The 25,250-nt window shown below is 40.0% G+C and overlaps 1 protein-coding gene across 2 annotated transcripts in view; it reads right to left on the bottom strand.

Moving 5' to 3' along the window:
- Positions 1-25,250, bottom strand: part of trappc11 (trafficking protein particle complex subunit 11) — an 81,066-nt gene that overhangs the window by 53,330 nt on the left and 2,486 nt on the right. For both annotated transcript variants that reach the window (XM_073048080.1, XM_073048082.1), the window contains exons 2-6: positions 20,200-20,426; positions 15,591-15,760; positions 6,413-6,483; positions 3,952-4,066; positions 813-912 (exon numbers count right to left, since the gene is read on the bottom strand). In XM_073048080.1, the coding sequence (XP_072904181.1) occupies positions 813-912; positions 3,952-4,066; positions 6,413-6,483; positions 15,591-15,760; positions 20,200-20,403 (660 nt within the window). In that variant the 5' untranslated portion in view covers positions 20,404-20,426. The remainder of the gene's footprint in view (positions 1-812; positions 913-3,951; positions 4,067-6,412; positions 6,484-15,590; positions 15,761-20,199; positions 20,427-25,250) is intronic.

The following is a 25,250-nucleotide window of genomic DNA, read 5'->3' as shown; positions in this document are numbered from 1 at the left end:
CTGGACTGACGCCAACTTACTGCCCTCTACTGTACCTATTGCCTTGTCTATTATTTATTGTAATGCCTGCACTGTCTTGTGCACTTTATGCAGTCCTGGATAGGTCTGTAGTCTAGTGTAGTTTTTTTTCGGTGTTTTTCACGTAGTTCAGTGTAGTTTTTGTACTGTTTCATGTAGCACCATGGTCCTGAAAAACGTTGTCTCGTTTTTACGGTGTACTGTACCAGCAGCTATGGTCAAAATGACAATAAAAAGTGACTTGACTTGAAAACATGTGCAACCAACATTATTTTAAAACTATCCATTCTATGCAGAGTGTAGTATCTAATGGCCACAAAGTGCACACGACTGGCACTAGCTAGAAACTGTCCTGTCCCAGTTAGCCGCATGGAGTCCCAAATAAACAAAGGGAACCCTAGTTATTTTTTCAATTAGTGTTTGTTCTTTAAGAGTTGTCTCAAATACGTGGCTCCCTCAATTAACTGGAACCCATGGTATTTGAATTCATGTAAGAAATCTTTAATCACTAGTCTCAAAAAAAGGCATGCTTAATAACAGGCTCAGCCATTCACTGTGTAGAAAGTAAACGGAGTCAGCAAACAACCCTCTGGACCTGTTAAGTCTTTCAATAACATCATGACTTTGCAATCTTCACATAGAGCATAAAATTTTTCACACTAGTCACCAGTCTAGACTAATGAATGTAACTGTGGTATTAAAACATTTACATTGAGTACCAGTTACTATCCACTCCTACTCTTTTCCCTTTTCAACCCACCATTGTCATTCATTAATATTCCAATAATAATTACCTGATGAGTGGTTTTATTCAAGAACTCTTTATGTGATTTAACTCTCCGGATCTCTGTGTAGTAATACGTCTGTGCATGCTCATAAAAAGCATTCTCTAGCCTACAAGTAAAACCACATATATTTTAGAAATTAAGTATTTCACTGAGCTGAACAAGAAGAAGTCAACATCCAAAGCAATGATTTGAGTTATTAGGGAAAATAAACAGTGTGAATTTGATTTTAATTACAATCATTTCTGAACTTTGACCACTGTAGAGAGTTACCAGCTTGAGACCACTGGAGTATAAACCGAAGCTTATATTTACAGCCAAATAAGCAATAAGATTTTGTAATTAAGTTCAGAACAAATGAGATTTGTTAATGTCAATTAGTACATTGGTGCTACTGAAAGACAAAATTGAAAGGGTACTTTAGCCATTCTTACAGCAAAGACCTTATTTTAAGGCAGGAGTTCCTAACCTTTTTATACTATGGACCAATACTATTAAGCAAAGGGACCCCAGGTTGGGAACCCCTGTTTTAAGGTGTCTACAGTACTAAAAAATCAAAGGAGCTTCAATTGGAGAACACTTTCTCAATGCAATTGGCCTAAACTGTGATTTCTATAGAGTTGTGGCTCAGATTTAGTTGTTTTTTCTTTAGCTGTTTTTTTTTGTTGTTATTAGGTTCATAAAGATGGCTTTGAGGACAGAGAGGGGAATCAGGGTCAGGTTAGGATTTAGAGACAAGGATGTGGGAGAAATTAGAGGCCAAGCCAGAGTATACAAGTCTCCAATCTGCAACACGGACGTGAGACATTCGTAAACTGATCCAGGATGTCCAACCAGATGTTGGACCTGAAGACGTGTGGACAAGGGCTGGTGGCCTCCCCAGGGTCAGTGAATTGTCAGCAGGTTCCAGAGTTGGAGCTCCATGCAGGCAGAAAGAACAAGGTCCAATGACTACCTAGGTTCGCGAATTAGTGATACTGGAGTTCAAGGTCTAGTGTTTGGGTCTCATCATCTGCAAATCCAGAGTTTGAGTCCTAGTGTTCAATTTTAAGTTGGTCCTTGTGGGTCGATGCTAAGAATCAAGGCAGGGTTGAATTGCAACTCTGGAAGTCGAGGCCCTTTGGCCAGAACCCCATGTATGCGAATCTCTGCAAGTTTGCTGAGGAGGTCGAAGTCCAATACATGCGAGCTAGAGTCAGTCTGCTGTAGGTTGGAGGCAAAGTCTGGGGTTAGAGGACTGTGTGGAACGCCATCTTTATGAACCTAATAACAACTAAAAAAAAACAGCTAAAGAAAAAACAACTAAATCTGAGCCACAACTCTACAGAAATCACAGTTTAGGCCAACTGCATTGAGAAAGTGTTCTCCAATTGAAGCTCCTTTGATTTTTAAGTACTGTAGACACCTTAAAACAGGGGTTCCCAACCTGGGGTCCCTTTGCTTAATATTATTGGTCCATAGTATAAAAAGGTTGGGAACTCCCGCCTTAAGATAAGGTCTTTGCTGTAAGAATGGCTAAAGTACCCTTTCAATTTTGTCTTTCAGTAGCACCAATGTACTAATGTGTGTTGGGTGGGAAGAAGGGAGGATAGGGCTTGTTTGGCTGTTGTTGTTTGTTGTGCTCTATGTTGTCCTGTCGAGCATTGTGGGCATGCTATGTTGGCACCAGAATGTGCGGCAATACTTGCGGGCTACCCCAGTACACCCTCAGGAGTGTTAACTGTGACACATTTCACTGTATGTTTCGATATACACATGATATATAAACATTAAAGATGAATCTACAATTCATACAGGCAAAAATCAGAACCTTGGTGTCAACTTACTTCAACATTCTTTTCAATCTGAACTTCTCTACTGACATAGTTTATGCCTAGTGCTGGAAGTAAATGGTGACTTCAAAATTCTTTCACAGAGCAATTGCTTATATTAATCTTGTTCATGACCATAAAATTAAATCCTAACAAATCACCTGATAATGTATACTATTCCAAAACCTAGTATTTCAAGACTTCCTTTTCATTTGCATTGTGTACTAAAAATACAATATTGTTTTCATCATGTAAAACTCAAAGCTACTACATTACTTCAGCTCAACTTTTTCTCAATACAATTTCATCACTAGAATTTGACTTTTAGATTCCACCTTGAATTATGGAATAAAAAATTCTGCTAGCTTTTTTTTCATTTTATCAACCTCAAGACAAGATGGGATCTGAATCAGGTTGAAAGCAGCAGGGGCAGAGTGATTTGACCGAAGTGACCCCGGCAGATTAAAGTAGCACACAAAGGAAAAACTCCAGTAATCCAGCATCCAAATGTTCAAAATTCCTGCTTTCCTGATTAGTCCAGAGTATGAACCGGAGACCCGGATTGCAAGCTGAGTATGTGGTCAAGAGCTAGGCATCCTTCGTGAGACCAGGCCAAGGTCTGAACCGTGGGCCAGCATTGTGTCTTGAGTTGGGGAAGGGGCCTGAAACACCAACAGTCAGGAATGTGGGCAGCACGCAGCCAGCGCCTGGGTCCAGAGTGCTTATGTATTTCATGTTCCCTTTAAACTTTGAGCTTACTGCTGTAAAACATGGACCAAGTATTTTCAAAAAAAGAGTTCAGGTATCCATACATTTTGCATTAAGTAGTCTGGAAAATCTGGTAATCTAGCACTATCAAAGTCTCAAGATTGCCAGATGTTCAAAGTTACAAGTTACCAAATACCTGCCACGTTACAAATTAATAATCAAAATAACAGCAATAGATGCTTCACATCCTGAGATTGGGAAGCACTGCAGAGGCATAAAATGAATTATTGTATTAAATTGATGTTTTCATATAAATTAGTTGATGTAAGTTTTTCAGTTTGATAACCCATCTTGACTTCTTTCTTTGTAAATACAGCCTAACCTGATATGTTTTGAAGCATTCTTTGAGTTTGACCCCACTACCTTCTTTGTGTTCCTGTACAGTACAACTCCAGCTTTGAGTACTTGTTCTTTGAAATCTGTCCAATAGATTCTGTACACCACAAATTGCCAACAGATTTGCACTTCACCTTACAGATGCAGCATTAGTAAATCAAGCGAAAATGTTTAACTCAAATGCAACATTATGATTTGGGAGCAGTAAAGGGTGATAAATACAACCACCTTACCTTATTATATACCCCACTAGATGATCTGTGTGTGGTAGCACAAATAAAGACTTCCCTGAAAGATCACAGGCATTGCACAGTGCTGCCGCTCTTTCTGAAGCGATTAAGTCCTCACCTAGGAAACATTAAGTGGAAGAATATTTTAATCCAAAATAAAATGATGATGTTCAACATCTTTCAAATTGCAAGTTACTTACTAATGAAGTTTCAGGAAGCTCTTAAAACTCATCACAAGAGACACATTTTGACTGTATAAGAGTAGAAAATGCTGGAAACATTCAGCAGATCAAGAAGCATCTGTCAGAAGGTTCAATGTTTCAGATCAAGGACCCTTCATCAGAGTCAACATCATCATCATTATGTGCCATGTTGTATGCCGTGGGCAATCATGGTCCTTGGCAAATTTTTCTACAGAAGTAGTCTGCCATTGCCTTCTTCTGGGCAGTGACTTTACAGTACAGGTGACTCAGCCATTATCAATACTCCTCAGAGATTGTCTGGCTGTCATCAGTGGTTGCATAACCAGCTATCACAGGACCGTCCACCACCTGCTCCCATGGCTTCATGTGACCCTGATCTTTGGGGGGGAGGGGGGGGCTAAGCAGGTGCTCTCTCATGCCAAGGGTGACCTGCAGGCTAATGGAGGGAAGGAGAATCTTACACCTCCTTTGGTAGAGACATATCTCCACCCTGCCACCCGGTTCATCGGAATAGGAAGTAAGAAAACAAGCTGCCGAGCAGGGGTGGAGAACATAAGCAAATTGTCTATGATAGGGTGCAGACCAAAGCTGACAAGGTAATAATTACTGTAAAACAATGATAGTTGGAGACAAGAGAGAGAGAGAAAAAGGAAAAGCTGTAACAAAAATCATACTTGTGAAGAGAAGAAGAAATAAAATGGGTGGTTATTCAAAATTCATTATCAAGTTCCAAGTGTTACAACATGTCCAGAAGTTAAAAAAAAAGAAAATCCTGGAAGCACTTAACAGGTCAGGTTGTATCCAAGGAAAGAGAAACAAGAGTTAATATTTCAAATTGAATATTTCCTCATCAGGAATGAAACGGAGACAAAAGCAACTCATAAATCAGCACAGGGAGGGGCATGCCTCTGATAGTGTAAGACCAGGGTGGCCATGAGGAACATCTGCAAGCAGGTTATCTGGTCAGTGAATGGAGGGAAGCAGTCAGAGAATGAGAACATAGACAAGGGAACATAGAATAATGTGGGTTTGTGAAATACACAGCAGGAAAACATTCCAAGCAGGTCAGCCTGGGTATGCCCACTCCCAGAAAGGGGGAAAAGAGGCATAAAAATGAAAAAGGAAAAAAAAATGAAGAAATATCACAGATGGATGACTGAGATACCAAGCTGTGAATTCAGTATTGAATCTAGAGACTACAATGTGGTCAAGTAGTTGGGGTTCTGTTTCTCAAGCTTGCTTGGTCCTCACTGTGACAGTACAGGAGGCTAGAGATTGATGGGTCAGAGTGAGGAGTGGGATAGTGAATTAAAGTGACAGGCAGTGGCAACCCCCTTCTTTTCCTGGGAGTGGAAGATTTTTCAGAAATGTCACTCATTCATTTTCCTCCACAGATGCTGCTAGATTCATTGAGTTCCTCTTACACTGTTTTTTGCATTATAAAAATTTGTTGACAGCCAATTGAAGCATCCATTATATATTCAATTTGGTATAGGTTTGTGATACAATACGGGAGATCAGGAAATAATAACAGCCTTCCTTGATGTCTCATAAGAAATAGCAACAAAGACCCCAAGCTCAGAAACAAAGCAGAAAGGCAAAAAATAATGCTGAAACACAAGAGATTCCGCAGATGCTGGAAACCTTGAGCAACACATGCAAAATGAACGGGCAACCTCTATGGAGGGAAATAAACTGTCAATGTTTCAGATCGAGACCCTTCACCAAGACTGCAAAGGAAGGAGACAGAAAACAGCATAGGAGTTGGGGAGGGGAAGGAATACAAGCTGGCAGCTGACAGGTAAGATCAGGTGAGGGGGAAGGTGGGTGAATGGCATAGAGGAAATGAAGCAAGAAGTTGGAAGGTGATTGATGGAAGGGAGAAAGGGTTGAAGAAGAATTAATCTGATCAGAGAGGACAGTGGATCATGGGAGAAAGGGTGGGGGGGGGGGGGGGGGAACCAGAGGGTGGTGATGGGCAAGTGGAGAGAAGAGAAGGGGTGAAAGGAGAAATTCCATTTCCTTTAGCTATCCAGTGATTTTGGAGATGCAGCAAAATCATCTCTTAATGTAAATTTTGTACACAATTTGGGCATGACTTTAATATATTGTGCTCACATGGCCCTTTTATAGCTATGCTGAAGGGTCTACACTCTCAACAATAAATAGCTGTTAATTTTTCTGCCTGGTGCATACCTCCAGCATTTTCAACACTTAAAAAACCTTTCTTCAGTACCCTAGGAAAGCTTGCAATGAAATACCTGGAGGTAAGGGAGTTTTCTTCTGTATCAGAACAACAGCAACCTTTGTGTTTCTTCCCTGTAAACTTTGCCTGCAACCACAGAAAACAGTTTGACATGGTGCAGAACAAATTAAGCAATCATCTAGATTTACATACAGAAGTTAAGAATGCCAAACCTGGACAAAAGCAAACATAATATTTAGTTACGCTTTCGTAATAATGATGCTAATTAATGATGCCAGTAAACATAACATCATGAAAGATCCACTCACCTTGCTCATGGACTGTTTGTCCATTCCCATCGGGGAGGCTACGTAGTATCCATACCAGGACCACCAGAATCAAAAACAGCTACTTTCCCCAAGCAGTAATACCTCTACCCACTAACCCAACCCTTCACATCCTCTACCACCACTTTATTATTTCCTAACAGTCATCTTATTTGCAGACACTCCTGTGTCTAGCATCACTTTATGGATATCAATATATATAAGCTATTTGATGTATTTATATTTATAGTATTTTTTGTGTTCTTTATCTTACTATATATTTTTTTGTGCTGCGTAGGATCCAGAGGTACAACTATATAGTTCTCCTTTACACTTGTGCATGGGGTACTCCATAGTTTAGTGTTTTTTTTGGGGGGGGGGGATATATTGTTTTTTCTTTTTTGTCTTTTTGGATATGTTAATCCTTTTTTTTTGTGAACTCTACATTTCTATTTGAACATTTTTGGGAGGTTTATTAGCTTTGTATTAATTGAATATATAATTATATACGTTACCTATTAACAATGTAATCCCAACAATTGTGTAGCAATACTATGTATATCCACTATTTTGATATTAATAAAAAGATTCAAAAAGAAAGAAAGGAGCAGTGCCTTAAGAAGGTGACATCCATTATTAAGGATCCCCACCACCCAGGGCATGCCCTCTTCACACTGTTACCATCGGGAAGGAGGTACAGAAGCCTGAAGGCACACATTAAGCGACTGAGGAACAGTTTCTTCCCTTTTGCCATCAGATTTCTAAATGGACATTGAACCCATGAACATTACCTCATTACTTTTTTATTTCTGTTATTTGCACTACTTATTTTAACTGAACTATTTAATAGATATATATTTAATGTAACTCAGTTTTTCTTCCATATTTATCATGTATTTCATTATACTGTTGGCGTAAAGTTCACAAATTTCCTGACATATGCCGGTGATATTAAAGCTGATTCTGACTCTGGAAATTACATTAAACAATCTTGAATCTTGATAATCCACAGTAGAATTTTACGGATTTTACTTTACACCAACAAATACAGTCCTACATACCAATCTAAAATAATACTCTTCCAAGGAACACCCACTCTCTCAAATTTTCATGCAACCTTTTTTTAAACATCTCTTCATTACTTTTACAAAATGAAAAGAAAACACACTGGATCATCCATAGGTTTAAAAGTACAATAAAGTTAAAGAAAATGAAAAAATAAAATAAATAAGAAATTAAATGAAAAAAACACACAAAAAAGCAAACACCCCACCATTAAAGAAAGCAGTCAATTCAGTTCGTTACTTTCATCATCCTAAATATTGTTCTCCAGAAGCTTATATAAAATGTCCCAAATTTCCCGAAATATGCCAAGTTTGTTTTTTATGATGTAGCTCATCTTTTCTAGAGGATGAATATCATTCCTTTCAGCCATTGTGAGAGTCCACTGGTTGTTGGTTTCCTCCATGAATAGGCTATGCAGCGTTTGGCTTCCAAAAAAACAAATATTAAGCAGAGAACTTACATTTTAGGAGGTTACAAAGTCCTTTGGATAAATATTCAGAATACATAATTTAGGATCAAGGGGCACCTTTTTCCCTATAATCTGACTAATCGAATCCAGCACCTTCTTCCAGAAGCAGATTATCTGGGGGCCCTCCCACATACAATGGAACAGAGACCCCTCTTGGTGATTACATTTAATACATGTGTCTGGAATGTTGGGGTTAAAGTGATGCAACCTGACTGGAATAATGTACTGTCTGGTTATCCATTTGTATTGTAGTCATTTAGAATGAGTATTCACTGATTGGGTTTGAACTAAGGTACAAGCTTCTGACCACTCTTTTTCGACAGATTCTCATGCAAATCAGTTCTCCATGCTTGTAGTATGTTGTTTGATGACTCTTTGCATTTACTTGCAAACAAATTTTATAATACAGACACATGTCCATTAGCTTCAGATAATTTCAGAGTGAGGTCTTCTAGGGTAGATAAAGGAGGGGGTTTCAAACTGTAACTTTCCCTGGACATAATAAAACTTCGCAACTGAAGGTATTTAAAAAAGTGCTTTGTTGGAATTCTTCAAATGACATCAATGTATTGCCATTATAAAGATCACACATCTTAGCTATGCCTTGGGTCGACCAAGTTTTAAAGCCAGGGTCTGCTCTGCCGGGCCGGAAGCCATCATTACCAAAGGTAGGAGTAAACTCCCAAATACGCAAGAGCGTCGTACCAAATCATTCACGTATTTTTTTAAGAAAGTGTTTTTAGTTTGTTTGACCAGTTTTTTTCTTATCTGCTGAATACATATATAGTTCTAGAGGGATATTGATCGACTGGGATTCCACTGAGACCCAAGGAGGGGAGTGATCCTTAACAAAGTAAAACATTCCTGCTCTAATTGGGCTGCCCAGAAATACCATATAAGATTTGGTAGCTGTAAGCCATCTCTATCATATGGCAGATATAATGGGCAAAGCCTGAGTCTTGGATGTCTATTATTCCAGGTAAAATTAGAAAAAAATTTCTTTAATAAATAAAAGAAAGATGATGGAGGAGAAGGTGGGATAGATTGGAAAAGGTACAGGAACTTTGGTAAAATTTAAATTTTTAGAATGTTTATGCATTCAATCAAACATATGGGCAATTTCGTCCATCCATTTATAAGTTGAATAGCCGAGTCTGTGAGAGGGTTATAATTAGTTGTATAATTTTATCAATAGTAGGAGTAATTTTAACACCCAAATAAGTAAAACCTTGTTCTGACACCATAACCGGAGTTTGAAGTGGGGGGTTGAGTCTCTCATCTTTATCCATGAATAATATTGCAGATTTGTTGTTGTTTATTTTATAGCCTGAAAAAGTACCAAAAGTACTTATCAGGTCAATTAAGGCAGGTAGTATTTGTTTCAAGTTGGAGCAAAACAAAATTACGTCATCCGCGTACAGGGCTATGCAATGTTCTATATCTCCTATAGTTATACCTGCTATGTTAGCCTGTTTTCGAATTACCATAGCAAGTGGCTCAATGGCCAGGATAAGCAAGTGGGGAGATAGGGGAAAGCCCTGTCTTGCTCCCCGCTGGAGTTTAAAAGGCGCCAAAAAAGCCCATTAGTTAAAATTTCAGCCTGTGGGTTAGAATGAAGAAGCTGTATCCACTTTAGAAATTTCCCCCATACCAAATCTTTCTAAAAGTTTAAATAGATACCACCATTCCACTCTGTCGAAGGCTTTCTCAGCATCCAATGACAGAATAGCACTATCAGAGCTTCCAGATTTTTCATAAAGTATATTAAGCACTCTTCGAATATTGCGGAAGCCCTGCCTTCCCTTAACAAATCCATTTTGGTCAGGGTGGACCAGTTTTGGCAAGAGTGGCACCAGCCTCCTAGCTAATACCTTACAGAGAATTTTGAGATCATTGTTCAGAATTGAGGTTGGCCTATAACATCCACATAAGGACGGTGGTTTTCCAGGTTTTAACAGTAATGTAATTGCTGCCATATTAAGAGAGAGGGGAAGGGATCCAGTGTCAACTGACTACTGATACATATCAAGCAGAGGTGGTATTAATTTAGTCGTAAAGATTTTATATATTTCAATCGAAATCCATCAGGCCCAGGAGTTTTCCCTCCCTTCATGTTAGTTGTAGCTTCAGACAATTCTTTAGCCTCTAAGTTAAACTCCAGTGAGGTCAAGGAAGTTTCATCCAGGAGTGTAAATTCTAAAAAGTCGAGAAATTCCTTTTGTATTTGTGGAGCTGAATCTAAATAATCTGAGTTATACAGATTTTGGTAAAATCTCAAAAAGATATTGTTTATTTCTTTTGGGTCAGCAGTTGTCACCCCCTCATCTGATTGTATGCAGTTTATTGCCCTTTCTGTTTGACGTGCCAGGCTAAGAGTTTACTAGCCTTTTCACCATGCTCAAAATAGGATTGCTTCAGTCTCAACAAGCTTCTTGTTGCCTTATTGATGGACAATACATTATATTTGGCTCCCAGTTTGTTAAGTTCTGCAAATAGCTGCTGAGAGGGATTTTGAAATATTTCAGATTCAGTCTCTTTTATTCTTTTTTCAAGCTGTTCTATTTCCAATCTAAAAGATTTATGTTTAAAGCTGGTAAAGCTGATCATCTGACCTCTTAGAAAGGCTTTAAAGGCTTCCCACCTTATAAAAGCTGATGTCTGGTCCATATTATTTCCAAAATAGTAGTTTATCTGTTCTCCAATAAACTCTATAAATTCTGGATCCCTAAGCAAAATCGTTTGAAGCCACCATCTTGGGGAGTAATGTAAGGCATTAGGCAGGTTCAAAGTAAATGAAACTGGGGCGTGATCTGAGATTATTGCGCTATCATACCAGCAGCTTCTAATTGTGGATATTAAAGCAGCTGAAACTCAGTGATAATCAATTCTGGAAAAGGGCTGGCAAGAGCTAGAATAGCAGGAAAAAGTTAGTTTATCCAGGTACTTCCTTCTCCACACATCAACTAAATTAAAGTCTTTAGCTTTTGTAGGTCACCAGCAGTTTGGCATTGCAATAACTCTTTTCTTGTCTGATGTATCTATCCCATTAGATCTGTCTAGTTCAGGTTGAAGTGCACAATTAAAATCACCAACTACAATAAGATGGCCCGCTAATGATAAAAACAGATGTCTGAAAAAAGCCGGATTGTCATCATTCGTCCCATACACATTGACCAAATTGAACCTGACTGAAAAAATTTTGCATTGAATAATAAGGTACAGGTTCCCCCCACCCCCAATCCGAAGGTAGAGCGTTCTTATGAAACCGTTTGTAATCCGAATGTCATAAATCAAAGAAGCAATTACCATTAATTTATATGGGAAAAATTTTTGAGCATTCCCAGACCCAAAAACTAACCTACCAAACCATACCAAATAACACACAAAACCTAAAATAACACTAACATATAGTAAAAGCAGGAATGATATGATAAATATACACCCTATATAAAGTAGAAATATTATAGGTACGGTGTAGTTTCACTTATCAAACTTGGGAAGACAGCCAGCCAAAATCTATTTGGCGAAAAAAAATCGGCATGTACATGCATACGTACACACATACGTATGACATGCGTATGCACGTACATGCATGCGCAAACGACTGCCTGCACAAGGCTTCACAGTCATTGTAGCCTTTCTCAGGGTAAACAGACGTAAAAGCAGGTGTCTTTTTTTCGTAAAAGCAAAAATCCTCTTTGGTAAGTGAAAACAGGTACTAATGTAGGTCTTTCGTTAACAGCGAGTTGTCATAAAGTGAACATTCGAAAAGCGGGGGCCACCTGTATCTGCCAGATTGGTCTTCAGTTACATTAACAAGGTAGAAAGGCACCGACTTATGTATAAGGGTAATTACTCCTCGTGAGTGTGAGCTGAAAGAGGCTGAAAAAACCTGTCCCGGCCATCTCCTCCTTATTCTAACTATATCCTCAAGGGTTAAATGGGTCTCCTGCAAAATAACTATTTTGGCTTTTAACTGTCTTATCCTACTCATGACTTGCTTTAACTTGACAAGTTTATTTAATCCTCTTACATTCCAAGAGGTAAACTGAAGTTCACAGGGCATAGGCTATTAGTTATAATTTCAATTATGCTGATGAATTGTGAATTGATTCAGAATGACTGTTAACTGAAATTACAACGTAACAAAAAAAATGAGTAAAAACTGGTAAATAGTAACTAGAACATTGTAAACAAAACTAAGTGTATTTCCCAAATTGAAATACACCCACCCACCCCACAATGAACACTTCCTGATGGCCCCGAAAGAGAGCCTAATTATGGAGCTTAACTGATCCTCCCGCGCCGTCGTCATGGTGAAGAACAGCATGGTCAACAGCCAGAACAGAGCCCCAACGTTATCAGTAGTAGAGAATATTACAACCAAATTATACCAAGAGTCTTTTTCAAATTTAACCTGGTCATAGTTACAGTGCCACTGAAGACAATGAGAACCGATGCAAATTTGTTAGCATAAATGATACAGTAGGTAAAACACTGTTAACATTCGTTAGCATTCATTTATGCCCCTTAGGCACTATGAACATACCTACACATGCAAAAGTCAGAAAACTGCTGTACTGTCTCACTTGCCCACAGTCTCCAAGTTGCAGTCCTTCAGCTCCTGCACGAATTTCTCCGCTGCCGGTGCACTGTCAAAGGTGTGGCATTTTATTTTGTAGGTCAGCAGCAGTTTAGCAGGGTGAATTATCCCATCCCGTAGGTCTGGGATGGAGAGAGAGGCCAACTCTTTCTTCACTGAATCAAAAACTTTCCTTCACCTGAGGAGTTCGGCAGCAATGTCGGGGAAAAACATGATTCTCTGATTATCGAAAAGTACAGGTTCTTTCAGTCTGGCAGCCTTCGTAACCCGGGTCTTGTCCGCGTAGTTTTGGAACTTCATTATCACTACCCTTGGTCGCTTAGCCGACTGTACTTCAACTTCGTTAGCCCTGCCAATTCTGTGCGCTCTCTCAAGCAGCAGGGGCCCAAGGAAGTTTACAGCACCAAGCACCTCGAGGATCCATTTTTCCAAAAAACAGACCATATCAGCCCCTTCCGCCCTCTCCGGGAGACCCACCAGGTGAAGGTTAGAACGGCAGCTACGATTTTCCAAGTCGTCCACTTTAAAAACTAACGCCTCCTATCTACTTTCATAGTTGTATTCTGATTATGCAGAGAGGCAATGTCATCTTCATTAGTGCTAATTCTACTTTGGCTTCTGTAATGTGCACTGTGACAGCTTTCAGATCAGCTTGTACTCGGTTTAATAGCCCGTCAAATCTTGACACAAAGTTATCTTTCATTGTTTGAATGGCGGTTAGGATTTGGTTTGGGCCTGCTGCCATGCTAGCGTCTGTTGCCTCTTCTTCACTAGCATTGTTGTTAGCTTGCACCGTATGGTTACAGGTGGGGTCTCATTTCGACTTCTGCGTCTGCTTCGTTGGTTTCGGTGGCATTTAGACTATCACTCAGTTTCCAGTCAGACAAACTGGAGCTGTTCAGGTAATTCCAGGTTGTTTGGTTGCGTAATTTCAAAGCTTTTCGGAGGAGCTCTGACACATGTCTGGTCAGCACTGCGCCATAACCGGAAGTCCTTTCATGCAACCTTTTATTTTACATATTACATTGGGCACCTTGCTTCATACTCCACATAACAGTAATTTGTATTTATCTCACACTGTCGGTAAAAAGTAAAGAAACTGAAAAATATCATGCTGTTCTCTGAATTCTTCAACCACATGCTGTCTAGCATCCGCAGATTCTCTGTGTTACTGAAAAATACTTTTGTGTTGCAGACAGTCTCAATTCATGCACTTTGTCTAACTTATCTACTCCAATCTTGTCTACTGCATTCAGTCTCCTAACATGGCCTTCTCTGCACTGCGAGACCAAGCACAGATTAGGCAGCCAATTTGCAGAGCACCTAAACTTCCTCCATAATGGCCATCCTGAGCTCCTGGTGCATGCCACCTCAACTCTCATCCCCATTCCCACACTGACCCATCCATCCTTGGCCATCCTCATTGCCAGGGCGAGGTCCAACAACAACCAGAACAATACCTCATAATCAGCCTGGGTAGTCTACAACCCAGTAGTATGAACACTGAATTCCCAATTTCAGCTCACCCTTACCTTTTTTGCTCCCCTCTTTGTCCTTCATATCCACCTCTGGTCTTCCCATCTTTAGCCCTTTCCCATAATGCCTCTTCATATTAACTCAGAGATAGAGCACGGAAACAGAACCTTCCGGCCCAATGGTTGGCCATTGTAAATCGTCCTGTGATTAGGTTAGGGTTATTCGGGTTTGCTGGAGGTTGCTGGGAGCAGCGTGGCTGAAGGGCCAACTCCGTGCTGTATCACTAAGTCAATCAATCAATCCTTTTCCACATGTAGTTTCATCTGTCCATTATCTCCCCCTTCATTATCACCATGCTTACTTATCAGATTCCAGTACTTGTAGACTTTGTTCTCCCTCCTATCACCCTCCAGCCTCCGACTCCACTTTCATTCTCTCCTTCTCCAACTGGTTCAATTCCCTCCTTCCCCGTCTCCACACAAGCAAAGATGCACCAACATCATCCTTTTGTTTCTTCCCTTCTCACCATCCAGTGACCTAAACACTCCTTCCAGATGAAGCAGCAACTCCCTGGCACTTCTCCCAGTTTAGAGTGCTCAGAATGGGAATCAGACATAGATGGGATTTGAACACAATCGAGTTGAAAGGTTGGAACATGCCTGGTTTCTCAATGAGATGCCATTCCTCAAGCTTTCATTGAGATTCAATGGGATACCATAGGATACTGAGCACAGACAGGTAGAATAGGAATATGTTGCGATGAGTGAGATGGCATTCAACAAAAAGCTTCAGATCATGCATGGAAAATTGGAAAACCAAAAGCAGAGTAACTGAATGCTTTGAGTAATATCTCCCATCCACTCCATGATGTATTGGTTAGGCACAGGAGTACATTCAGCCAGAGACTCATTCCACCAAAATGCAGCACTGAGCATCATAGGAAGTCATTCCTGCCTGTGGCCATCAAACTTTATAACTCCTCCCTAGGAGTGTCAGACACCCTGAGCTAATAGGCTGGTCCTGGACTGGTTTCCACTTAGCATAATTTACTTATTATTATTTAATTATTTATGGTTTTATATTGCTGTATTTCCACACTGTTCTTGGTTGGTGCGACTGTAATGAAACCCAGTTTCCCTCGGGATCGATAAAGTATGTCTGTCTGTTTGTCTGTAACACCTGTTCCTCCACTACTGTGACCTCACACCCACTGTACATTTCCAATATTTTTGAATTTCATAACTATGATTTATGAAGTCACATTCTATTCACTCACAGAATATAGAAAGGTTATATTACAAAGGGGGTAAGGTACCTGACAATTTCAACTCTGGTGGAACACTCAGACTGTTTCTCTTTCCACTGCGCCTCATCCCAGTCCAGTTCATAAAAGACCACCACTAGTGCAGGCACGAGGTTTAGATGTTTATTCATCCAGCCTGTTTTAAGGATTCCTTTTGGAATGTACCACTCATAAGAAGTCCTCTGTAAAAGGAAGACCATAATTAGCAAGGAAACTCAGTTAAACCAAGAATGTTGAAGCAGTTTAATTTTATAAGCCAGACAAATATGTTAAGTCTATGAAGTCTCAGGCTTAACAATACATTTAAAAGTTTGGTCTATTAATTTGAAGTTTTCCAATAATACATATCAGTGCTATGTACAACCAACACGAGTAATTTACAACTCTGTAAGATAATTTAGTCAGGGTAAGAGTTAAAATGAAATGTATTTTTCACCTGATTAAAACAAACTACTCAATTAATATGGTGCCTTTTATAAAATAATTCAAGGTTTCAAAGCTGGAAAATAGAAATGCCATGACTGCAGTCACTTAGGAAACTTAAAAGAACACTGCAAGCACCACATTTTCACTATTCCTTTTGATTGAGCACTACATCTCCAAAGATCTCAGCTGCGTACTTCCCTCCAGATCCCTATCCCAGTGAACTCCTAAATGTAACATGTTGTCTTCTTCTGCAGCATACATAGCCATGCCCATTTCTTTGGTATGATCCAAAACTGTGAACTCTGCCATGTTCAGAAATGGATTCACCTGAACTTGTCCCACTCCCCCCTTACCCTCTCCAGATGTATTCATCACTAACTGTAGACATGCAGCTGACTGTCTCAATGTTCTACTTCCTTTATTCATTTTAGCCAGAACCTCTTGTAGCTCTCTGCATACTATGGAAAACATTAACATTGTCATCAAAGGCACTGGAGGAACTCAGGTAACATCCATGGAGAGAAATTGAACAGTTGACGTTCTAGGTTGAGACCCTCGTTGGATCCTGATGTTTTTGCGATCCAAGGTCCTTCGGAGTTCAAGAATGAGGGATAAATCTTATTGCTTATGATCATCTTATTAAGTGTTACAAGAGCATAATAGTGAGGAAGCATTTTGAGAAAGAAAGGAAGAGAGCAAACCAAAGAGAAAGGCAACATGGTCTTCTTACACCAGACTAGTGATAACATACATTCCACTGAAATTCGAACAACAGAAACAAAATGCTGGAGGAAGCCAGCAGGCCAGGTAGCATCAATGGAAAAGAGTACAGTCAATGTTTCAGGCTGAGACAAGTCCCACTGAAGGGTCTCAGCCCAAAATGTCAACTGCATTCTTTTCCATAGATGCTGCCTGGTGCTGCATGGATTTCCAGCATCTGCAGAATTTCTCTAGCTTCCATTGAAAATACATTGCTTAACTAATAAGGTAGCCCCTATCAAGTAATACTACACTTGCACTGAAACCAAGAAGTTTCCAAAATATACAGAGGCAACTGCATCCATGAGAAACTCAATGAAATATTTGTGTGTGTGTATAAAAATTATGTAGACTAAAAAATACAAACAAGCATAAGAAAGTTGAACTACAAGAAAAAAATAATTCCACAAACCAACCCAATACCCTTCATCAAGACTGGATAGGAGGGAAAAAAGCCGATTTAAAAAAAGTTGGACAGGGGTAGAAAGGGGTGGACCAAGAGTGGTTGTTGGGGGAGGGAATTTTGATAGGTCAGCAAGGGAGGGAGGAGAATAGGATTGATGTAAGAAGGCAGAAGTAACAAATGGCTGGAGTTGGAATCTGAAAGGCATAAGACCATAAATAATCAGAAATAGGCTATTTGGCTTATCGAGTCTACTCTGCCATTTTCCTCTCAGTCCTAGTCTCCTGCCTTTTCCCCATAACCCTTCATGCCCTGACTAATCAAGAATCTATCAACTTTTGCCTCAAATATACCCAATGACTTGGCCTCCAGAGCTGCCTGTGGCAAAGAATTCCACAGATTCACCAATTTCAAACTGAAGAAATTTAGAATGAAAGATGAGAACAGCAGACCACAGAATAAAAGGAAGGGGGTAGGGCACAGAATCAATGGGAACAATGCATGAGAATCAATGGAAGCAATTTCAAGTTCCTGGGTGTCAATATCTCTGTTGATCAAACCTGGTTGCAATATATCAAGCCAGCTATAAAGAAGTCAAGACAGCACCTACACTTCACTATGAGTTTAAGGAGATTTGGTTTGTCACCTGAAACACTCTAAATTTCCTACAGATGTATGGTGGAGAGCATTCTGACAGGCTGCATCACTGGGGTGGGTCACTGCACAGGATCATAAGAAGATACAGAAGGTTGTAAAATTAGTCAGCTCCATCATGGATATCAACCTCTGTAGTATCCAAGACATCTACAAGGAGCGAAGCCTCAAGAAGGCAGCTGCCATTATTAAGGACCCTCATTACCCAGGACATGTCCTCCTCTCATTGTTACCAACAGGAAGGAGGTATAGAAGCCTGAAGGTACACACTCAGTGACTCAGTAACAGCTTCTTTCCATCTGTCTTCAGATTTCTAAATTGACATTGAACCCTTGAATGCTACCTCACGTTTTTTTTTGTTTCTGCACTACTTTTTAATTTAACTATTTAATATACATATGTATACTTACTGTAATTGATTTTTTTCTCTCTACTTATCATGTATTGCAATGTACTGCTGCCGCTAAGTTAAATGTTCTAACAAATTTCACGATGTAGGCTGTTGATATTAAACTTGGTTCTGATCCTGATTCTGAATGATGGGCAGATGGGGAGAGTGGGAGTGGATAACATGATACGATGATGGAGAGTCATGAAACAAGGAGAAGAACAAGCATGGGGTCAGGCGGAGAGGATAAGAGGGGAATGGTCACCCGTAGTTAAAAAATTCAAAGTTCATGCCAAACACACATTGTCATCAAACCTGCTGATGATGACATTTCAATGGTGGGTCAGCAAAGTGAAGCTAGCTGTTACTTACTGATACCACCCACTGAATCAAGGACTACCTAAATACACTCAGGGGCCACTTTATTCAGATACCTTCTTTACCTAATAAAGTGGCCACTGAATGTATGTTCATAGTCTTCTGCTGCTGTAACCTATCCACTTCAAGGTTTGATGTGTTACATGCTCAGAGATGCTCTTTTACACATCACTATTGTAATGCGTGGTTATCTAAGCTACCGTTGCCTTCCTGTCAGCTTGAATCAGCCTGCTACTCTCCTCTGAACTCTCTAACAAGGTGCTTTCAACCATAGAACTGCCACACACTAAATGTTTTTTTTTTGTTTTTCACACCATTCTCTGTAAACTGTTGTGTGAAAATCCCAGGAGATGAGCAGTTTCTGAGAAACACAAACCACTCCATCTGGCGCCAACAATCACTCCACAATCCAAGTCACTTAGATCATGTTTCTTCCTCCTTCTGATGTTTGGTCTGAACGACAACTGAATCTCTTGACCAAGTTTGTATGCTTTTATGCACTGAGTTGCTGTCACGTTACTGGCTGATTAGATATTTGAATTAATGACCAAGGTACAGGTGTACCTAATAAAGTGGCCACTGAGTGTACACTGTAATATTACATAAAAAACCACTGTCTCCAAGATGATTGCTGACTTAATTTCTTCAGGAGATCTTCTCTCTATTTGCCTTCAGCCAGAGTCCTTAAAACCACCATCTCATTGCATCTTTCTCCCCACTCCCTCCCACCTCAAAGTCCACATGCTGGACTGTCTGGAACGTTGAGACACTAGAGACAGCAGATGCTGGAATCCACAGCAAACAAAATAAATTAGAAGTATTCAGCAGTTCAAGCAGCATCCACATATGCAGCAGGATAGCTAACATTCTGGGTCATTGGGATATGGCCAATGAGTGAGTTGGATAATGTCCAACTGCAGGAGTTAAAGTGCATGACGAGTACATTTGGGAAACGAAAAGAAGGAAATTGTCAATGTTACTTCCTGCAATAAAGCCATACATTAACAGCCTGTGGGGTCCCACTGTGACAGAGGTGGGAAGTGCTTCAGCAGTAAATGCTAAGTCAAGCAACTGAATAGACACAGTAGTAAAAGGGTATCAGAAGAGATCATTCAGAGGAGGTGGAAATGCCAGGGCAGAGGACCTGAAAAGGATGAGATTTAGTGATAAGCCACACCACCTCGCATTCATGTTGGATAATCTAACCTTTACAGTACAATGCTTTACAGCAACAGCTGTAAGATCTGGGTCGATTCCTGCCACTGTCTGTAATTTGTTTGTATGTTCTCCCCATGATTGTGTGGGTTTCCTTTAGGTGCTCCGATTTCCTACCATATTCCAAAAACTTCACACTAGGAACTAGGATTAGTTAATTGTGGGCATGCTATGTTGGCACTGGAAGGAAGCGTAGCAACACGTGCCCTCAGCACACCATGGACTGTGTTGGACGTTGATGCAAAACAGCGCATTTCATTGTAGGTTTCAATGTACATGTGATAAAGTTAATTTTAATCGTATCTTTATCTTTTTACATAAGACTCAATTTTACTAAATAAGCCAAACTCACAATCTTGTAATATATAAAAGGCAGACACTATTAGAAAGATTCTTACCTTTGGTCTACATTTTGGGTATTCATGATCTCCGGGAAGTACTTTAAATGATATTGGAACCCTGTCAGCCCGTCTATTGGCACAAAATGCATCCCAAATGGCTCGATGTACAGCATTATAGGTCACATCAAGGCCCGTGAGAGCTACAAAAGCCATGGGCCGGCAACAAAGCTCCAAAGGAAAGTCCCACTGTGCTGACCTCATTTTCCAGATTAATAGCAGACAACCTAAAATAAAAATTAACGTAATTCTGTTAATGACAAATAAGTGGGTAGGAAAGCCATAGAGGGATGTTAGCAATTGCAGCTGACTCAAGGACCAATATTAACCCATCTCCAGAATATGATATTTCATTAGGCAAGGAGCACATTTAGCAGAATATACATCTCAATATTTGTTGCTCAAGCACATCTTAGTAAAGAAAGTACATCATTGATCCATACCGTTTCTAAATTATGTAGCAGCAATGGCAAAGAGATAAAAGCATTATCACGGAAATTGAACTGAGTTTCCCTGAGTTAATACAAATCCAGTTCAAAGCACTTCTGCTGTATGCCACAATACATGAGAGATGGAGCTGTCATCCAGGATGTATCTGGCTCAGAGCCTAAATAGCACATTTCTAGAGCAGGCACTTTAGCTGAGAGCCCAGAATTGTTGCAATGAAAGTTAACATTACCATTTGCCTGCTTTTCTAATGTACCATTACCAGTACATCAACTTCCAGTGACTTGCATTCAAGGACATGCCAATGTCTCTGAATATCAATTCATTTCAGCATCTCAACATTTAAAAACTTTCCTTTTCTATTTTTCCTCTCAATGCAGTTGACCCCCACATTATATTTTATCTGAAACATCCTGAGCTGATAGTGCTGCATGGTGGGGTTTACACTCGATTTGCAGAGAGATGAGAAACAGAGTGCCAGAACATTTAGTAGAGAGGTTGTGGAAGCAGATGTTGTTAAGACCTCAGACAAAGTCAGGAACCAAAAGGTTGAGCATAGTGCGACTAGTGTCCTGAGCTGTGTATACTTCAATGCAAGAAGTATCATAGAAAAGGCAGGTGAGCTCAGGGCATGGATCAACACCTGGAATTAGGATATTGTAGCCATTAGTGAGACTTGGTTGCAGGAGGGGCAGGACTGGCAGCTGAATATTCAAGAGTTCTGTTATTTTAGACGCAACCGAGCAGGAGGGATTAAAGGAAGGGGGGGGGGCGTTACTAGTCGGGGGAAAATGTCTTAGCAGTGCTGAGTTAGGAAAAACTGGGGAACTTGTCTGGCCTGCTGACTTCCTCTAGTATTTTGTGTCTGTAAGGTTGCCATAGTAGGTGATTTTTACTTTCTACATACTGACTGAGACTGCCATACTATAAAAGGACTAGATGGGATAGAGTTTATCAAACATATTCAGGAAAGTTTCCTTAATAGGTACATAGAAATCCCAATGACAGAGTGTGATACTTGACCTCCTATTAGGGTATGAGACATGGCAGGTGCTAGAGGTTGTGTAACTTTGCATCTAGTGAGCACAATGTCATTAGTTTCAAATATGCAAAAATATAGGATTGGTCTGTGGGTTGAGACTGTAAATTGGAGAAAGGCCAATTTTGATGGTATCAGAAAGGATCTCGCAAGTGCAGATTGTGACTGGCTGTTCACTGACAGAAGTGTACTTGGTAAATGCGAGGCCTTCAAAAGTGGAATTTTGGGAGTACAAAGCCTGTATGCACTCGTCAGAATAAAAGCTAAAGATAACAGGTGTAGAGAACCTTGGTTTTCAAGAGATATTGAGGCCCTGGTTAAGGGAAAAAAGGAAGTGCATCATAGGTATAGGCAGGTGGGATCAAATGGTGTGCCTAAGAAATGCAAGAGAACATTTAACAAAGAAATCAGGCATGAGGATGGCCTAGCAGACAAGGTGAAGGATAATCCTAAGGGAATCTACAGATATGTTAAGAGCAAAAGGAGTGCAAGGGACAAAATTGGTCTTCTGGTAGATCAGAGTGGTACTGTATGTGTAGACCCAAATACAATGGGGGAGGTTTTAAATAATGTTTTTGCATCTGTAATTACTCAGGATACAGACACAGAGTCTTTTGAAGCGAGGCAAACGGCATCAACTTTATGGACCCTTTATACATTACAGAGGAGGAGATGTTTGCTGTCCTGAGGCAAATTAGGGTGAATAAATCTCAATGATCTGACAAGGCTTTCCATCAGATCCTGCAGGAGGCAAGTGCAGAAATTGCTGGGACCCTAGCAGAGATAATTAAATTAAATGAGGTACCAGAGGACTGGAGGATAGCCAACATTGTTCCGCTATTCAAGGCTTTCAAAATAAACCACCAGGAAATTATAGGCCAATGACTCTGACATCAGTTGTGGGAAATTATTGGAAGGCACTCTGATGGATCAGGTATATAAGTATTTGGAAAGACATGGACTGATTAAGGATTGTCAGCATGGTTTTGTATGTGGTAGGTCTTGTCTAACCAATTTTATAGTGTTTTTGAAGGCAGTTACCAGGAAAATTGATGAAGGCAGTGGATGTTGTCTACATGGACTTTTAACGAGGCATTTGACAAGGTCCCACATGGAAGGTTGGTCAAGAAGGTTCAGTCACCTGGCATTCAAAATGAGGTAGTAAACTAGATTATATATTGGATTTGTGGGAGAAGCCAGAGAGTGGTAGTGGATAGTTGCCTCTTTGACTGCAGGGCTGTGACTAGTGGAGTGCTGCAGGGATGGTGCTGAGTCCATTGTTGCTTGTCAACTACATCAATGATCTGGATGATAATGTGGTTAATTGGATCAACAGATTTACGGATGACTCCAAGATTGGGGGTGTGGTGGGCAGTGAGGATGGCTATCATGGCTTGCAATCGGATCTGGACCAACTGCAAAAGTGGGAGGAGAAATGGCAGATGGAATTTAATGCAGACAAGTGTGAGGTATTGCACTATAGTAGGACCAAGCGGGATAGGTTCTACACAGTGAATGATAGGGCAATGGGGGGAGTGGTAGACCAAATAGATCTGGAAATATAGGTCCACAATTTGTTGGAAGTGGTGTCAGAGGAAGATAGGATCCTAAAGAAAGCTTCTGGCACACTGGCCTTCATAAATCAAAATATTGAGTACAACAGAAGGGATGTTATATTGAAGACATTGGTGAGGTCTAACTTGAAATATTGTGTGCAGTTTTAGTTACGTACCTACAGGAAAAATGTAAATAAGATTAAAAGAGTACAGAGAAAATTTACAAGGATGTTGCTGGATCTAGAGGACCTGAATTATAAGAAAATATTAAACGGATTAGGACTTTATTCCTTGGAACATAGAAGACCGAGAGGAGATTTAATAGATATATACAAAATTATGAAGGGTACAGATAGGGTAAATATAAGCAGGCTCTTTTCCACTGAGCCTGTGTGAACCCAACAGCCAAAGGTCATGGGTTAAAGGTGACATGAGGAAAAACCCCTTCACTAAGAGGGTCATGTGTAAGTGGTGCATGCAAACTCGATTTCGATGTTTAAGGTAAGTTTGGGTAGCTGCCTGGATGGTAGGGATATGGCAGGCTATGTTCCTGCTGCAGGTCAATGGGAATAAGAGGTTTAAATGGGTTGGCATGGACGAGATGGGGCAAAGCGCTTGATTCTGTGCTGCAGCATGTTTCTATGACTCTAATCTAGATAATTTATTTGGTCTATCTGCATCTCCTTAACTTCCCTACATCCTGTTCCTTATTACTCATGTTGCCACCCGGCTTTGTATCATCAGCAAACTTGGGTAAACTACATGTGGTCCACGAATCCGAAACACTAACATCAAACGTAAGGAGCTAGGACCATTGCGCGGATGCCAGCTGTCCTCTGCTATTCCAAGCCTCAAACTGAAAATGAGCTAACACTCACTCTCGGCTTCTTTCTTTTAATCCAAATAGTACCCCAAATCTTAAGAGTTCCAATTCTGATTTGTAACCCCTTGTGTGGCACCTCAAAGTCCAATTACACCACACCCACTAGCTCACCCATTCTGCTAGCTACAACCTCAAATAAACTAACAGATCAGTCAAAGACAATTTCTTTCATAATTCCATGTTAGCTGTGCCAGAGCTATTACTGAGTGCCCTGTTACCACTTCCTTAAATAACAAACTGCAGCATTTCCTCCACTACCAATGTCTGGTTGAAATGGTCTACAGTTCCCCATTTTCTCCCTCTATCTCACCTGCCCTGCCCCTTTTTTTGAAAGTACCATGGTTATATTTGTTATAATACAATCTGTGGAAAGCATTGCTATCTCTTTCAAAATCTTGCATGTCGGCCATCAACTCCACCAATGCTTTTTGTTAATCTCAGGTTAATTTCTTTCACCCCAGAATTGTTGTTGTCCACCAATATTGGAGAGTTTTGTTGTGGACTTCCTCTGTGAAAACCAGACGCAAAATATTCAAAATGGAGACAGAAGCTACTAAGTTTTTCTGGAAATTTTTAATACAAAATATTTGTCTGATGCTTTGTTATTCCTCAATACAAGTCCTTCAGTCTCCATCTGTAGAGAGCATTAACTTTTCCTTTTTAGTTCTTTTCCTTTTTACAAATGCGTGGAAGTTTTTGCAGTTTCACTTTAATTTTTTTGGCAGGATTGCCACATTTAACTTCTCTATTTCTTAATCAATTGCCCACAGGTTTCAGTTATTTAAGTTCAACTACGATTTAATATCCATTATGAAGGCACAATGCCAACACATTACAAAATAGCAATATTTTGCATTTACATACCACCTTTAGCATAATGTTACAATATCCCAAATATTTTACAAACAGCTATCAAATGAATGGACTTCATTGAGCTAGAGGTCCATTATTAGTGATGTTCCACAGGGATCTGTGCTGGGACCTCTGCTATTTGTGATATAAATGACCTGGATGAAAATGTAGATGAGTGGGTTAGTAAGTTTTCAGGTGATACCAAGATCAGTGGAATTCTGGATAGTGTAGAAGACTGGCAAAGAATATAGCACAATACAGATCAGTTGCAAAT

The sequence above is a fragment of the Hemitrygon akajei genome, chromosome 6, assembly GCF_048418815.1.
Source record: "Hemitrygon akajei chromosome 6, sHemAka1.3, whole genome shotgun sequence".
Taxonomy (NCBI): Eukaryota; Metazoa; Chordata; class Chondrichthyes; order Myliobatiformes; family Dasyatidae; genus Hemitrygon; species Hemitrygon akajei.
This window is presented reverse-complemented; position numbering and strand designations above follow the sequence as displayed.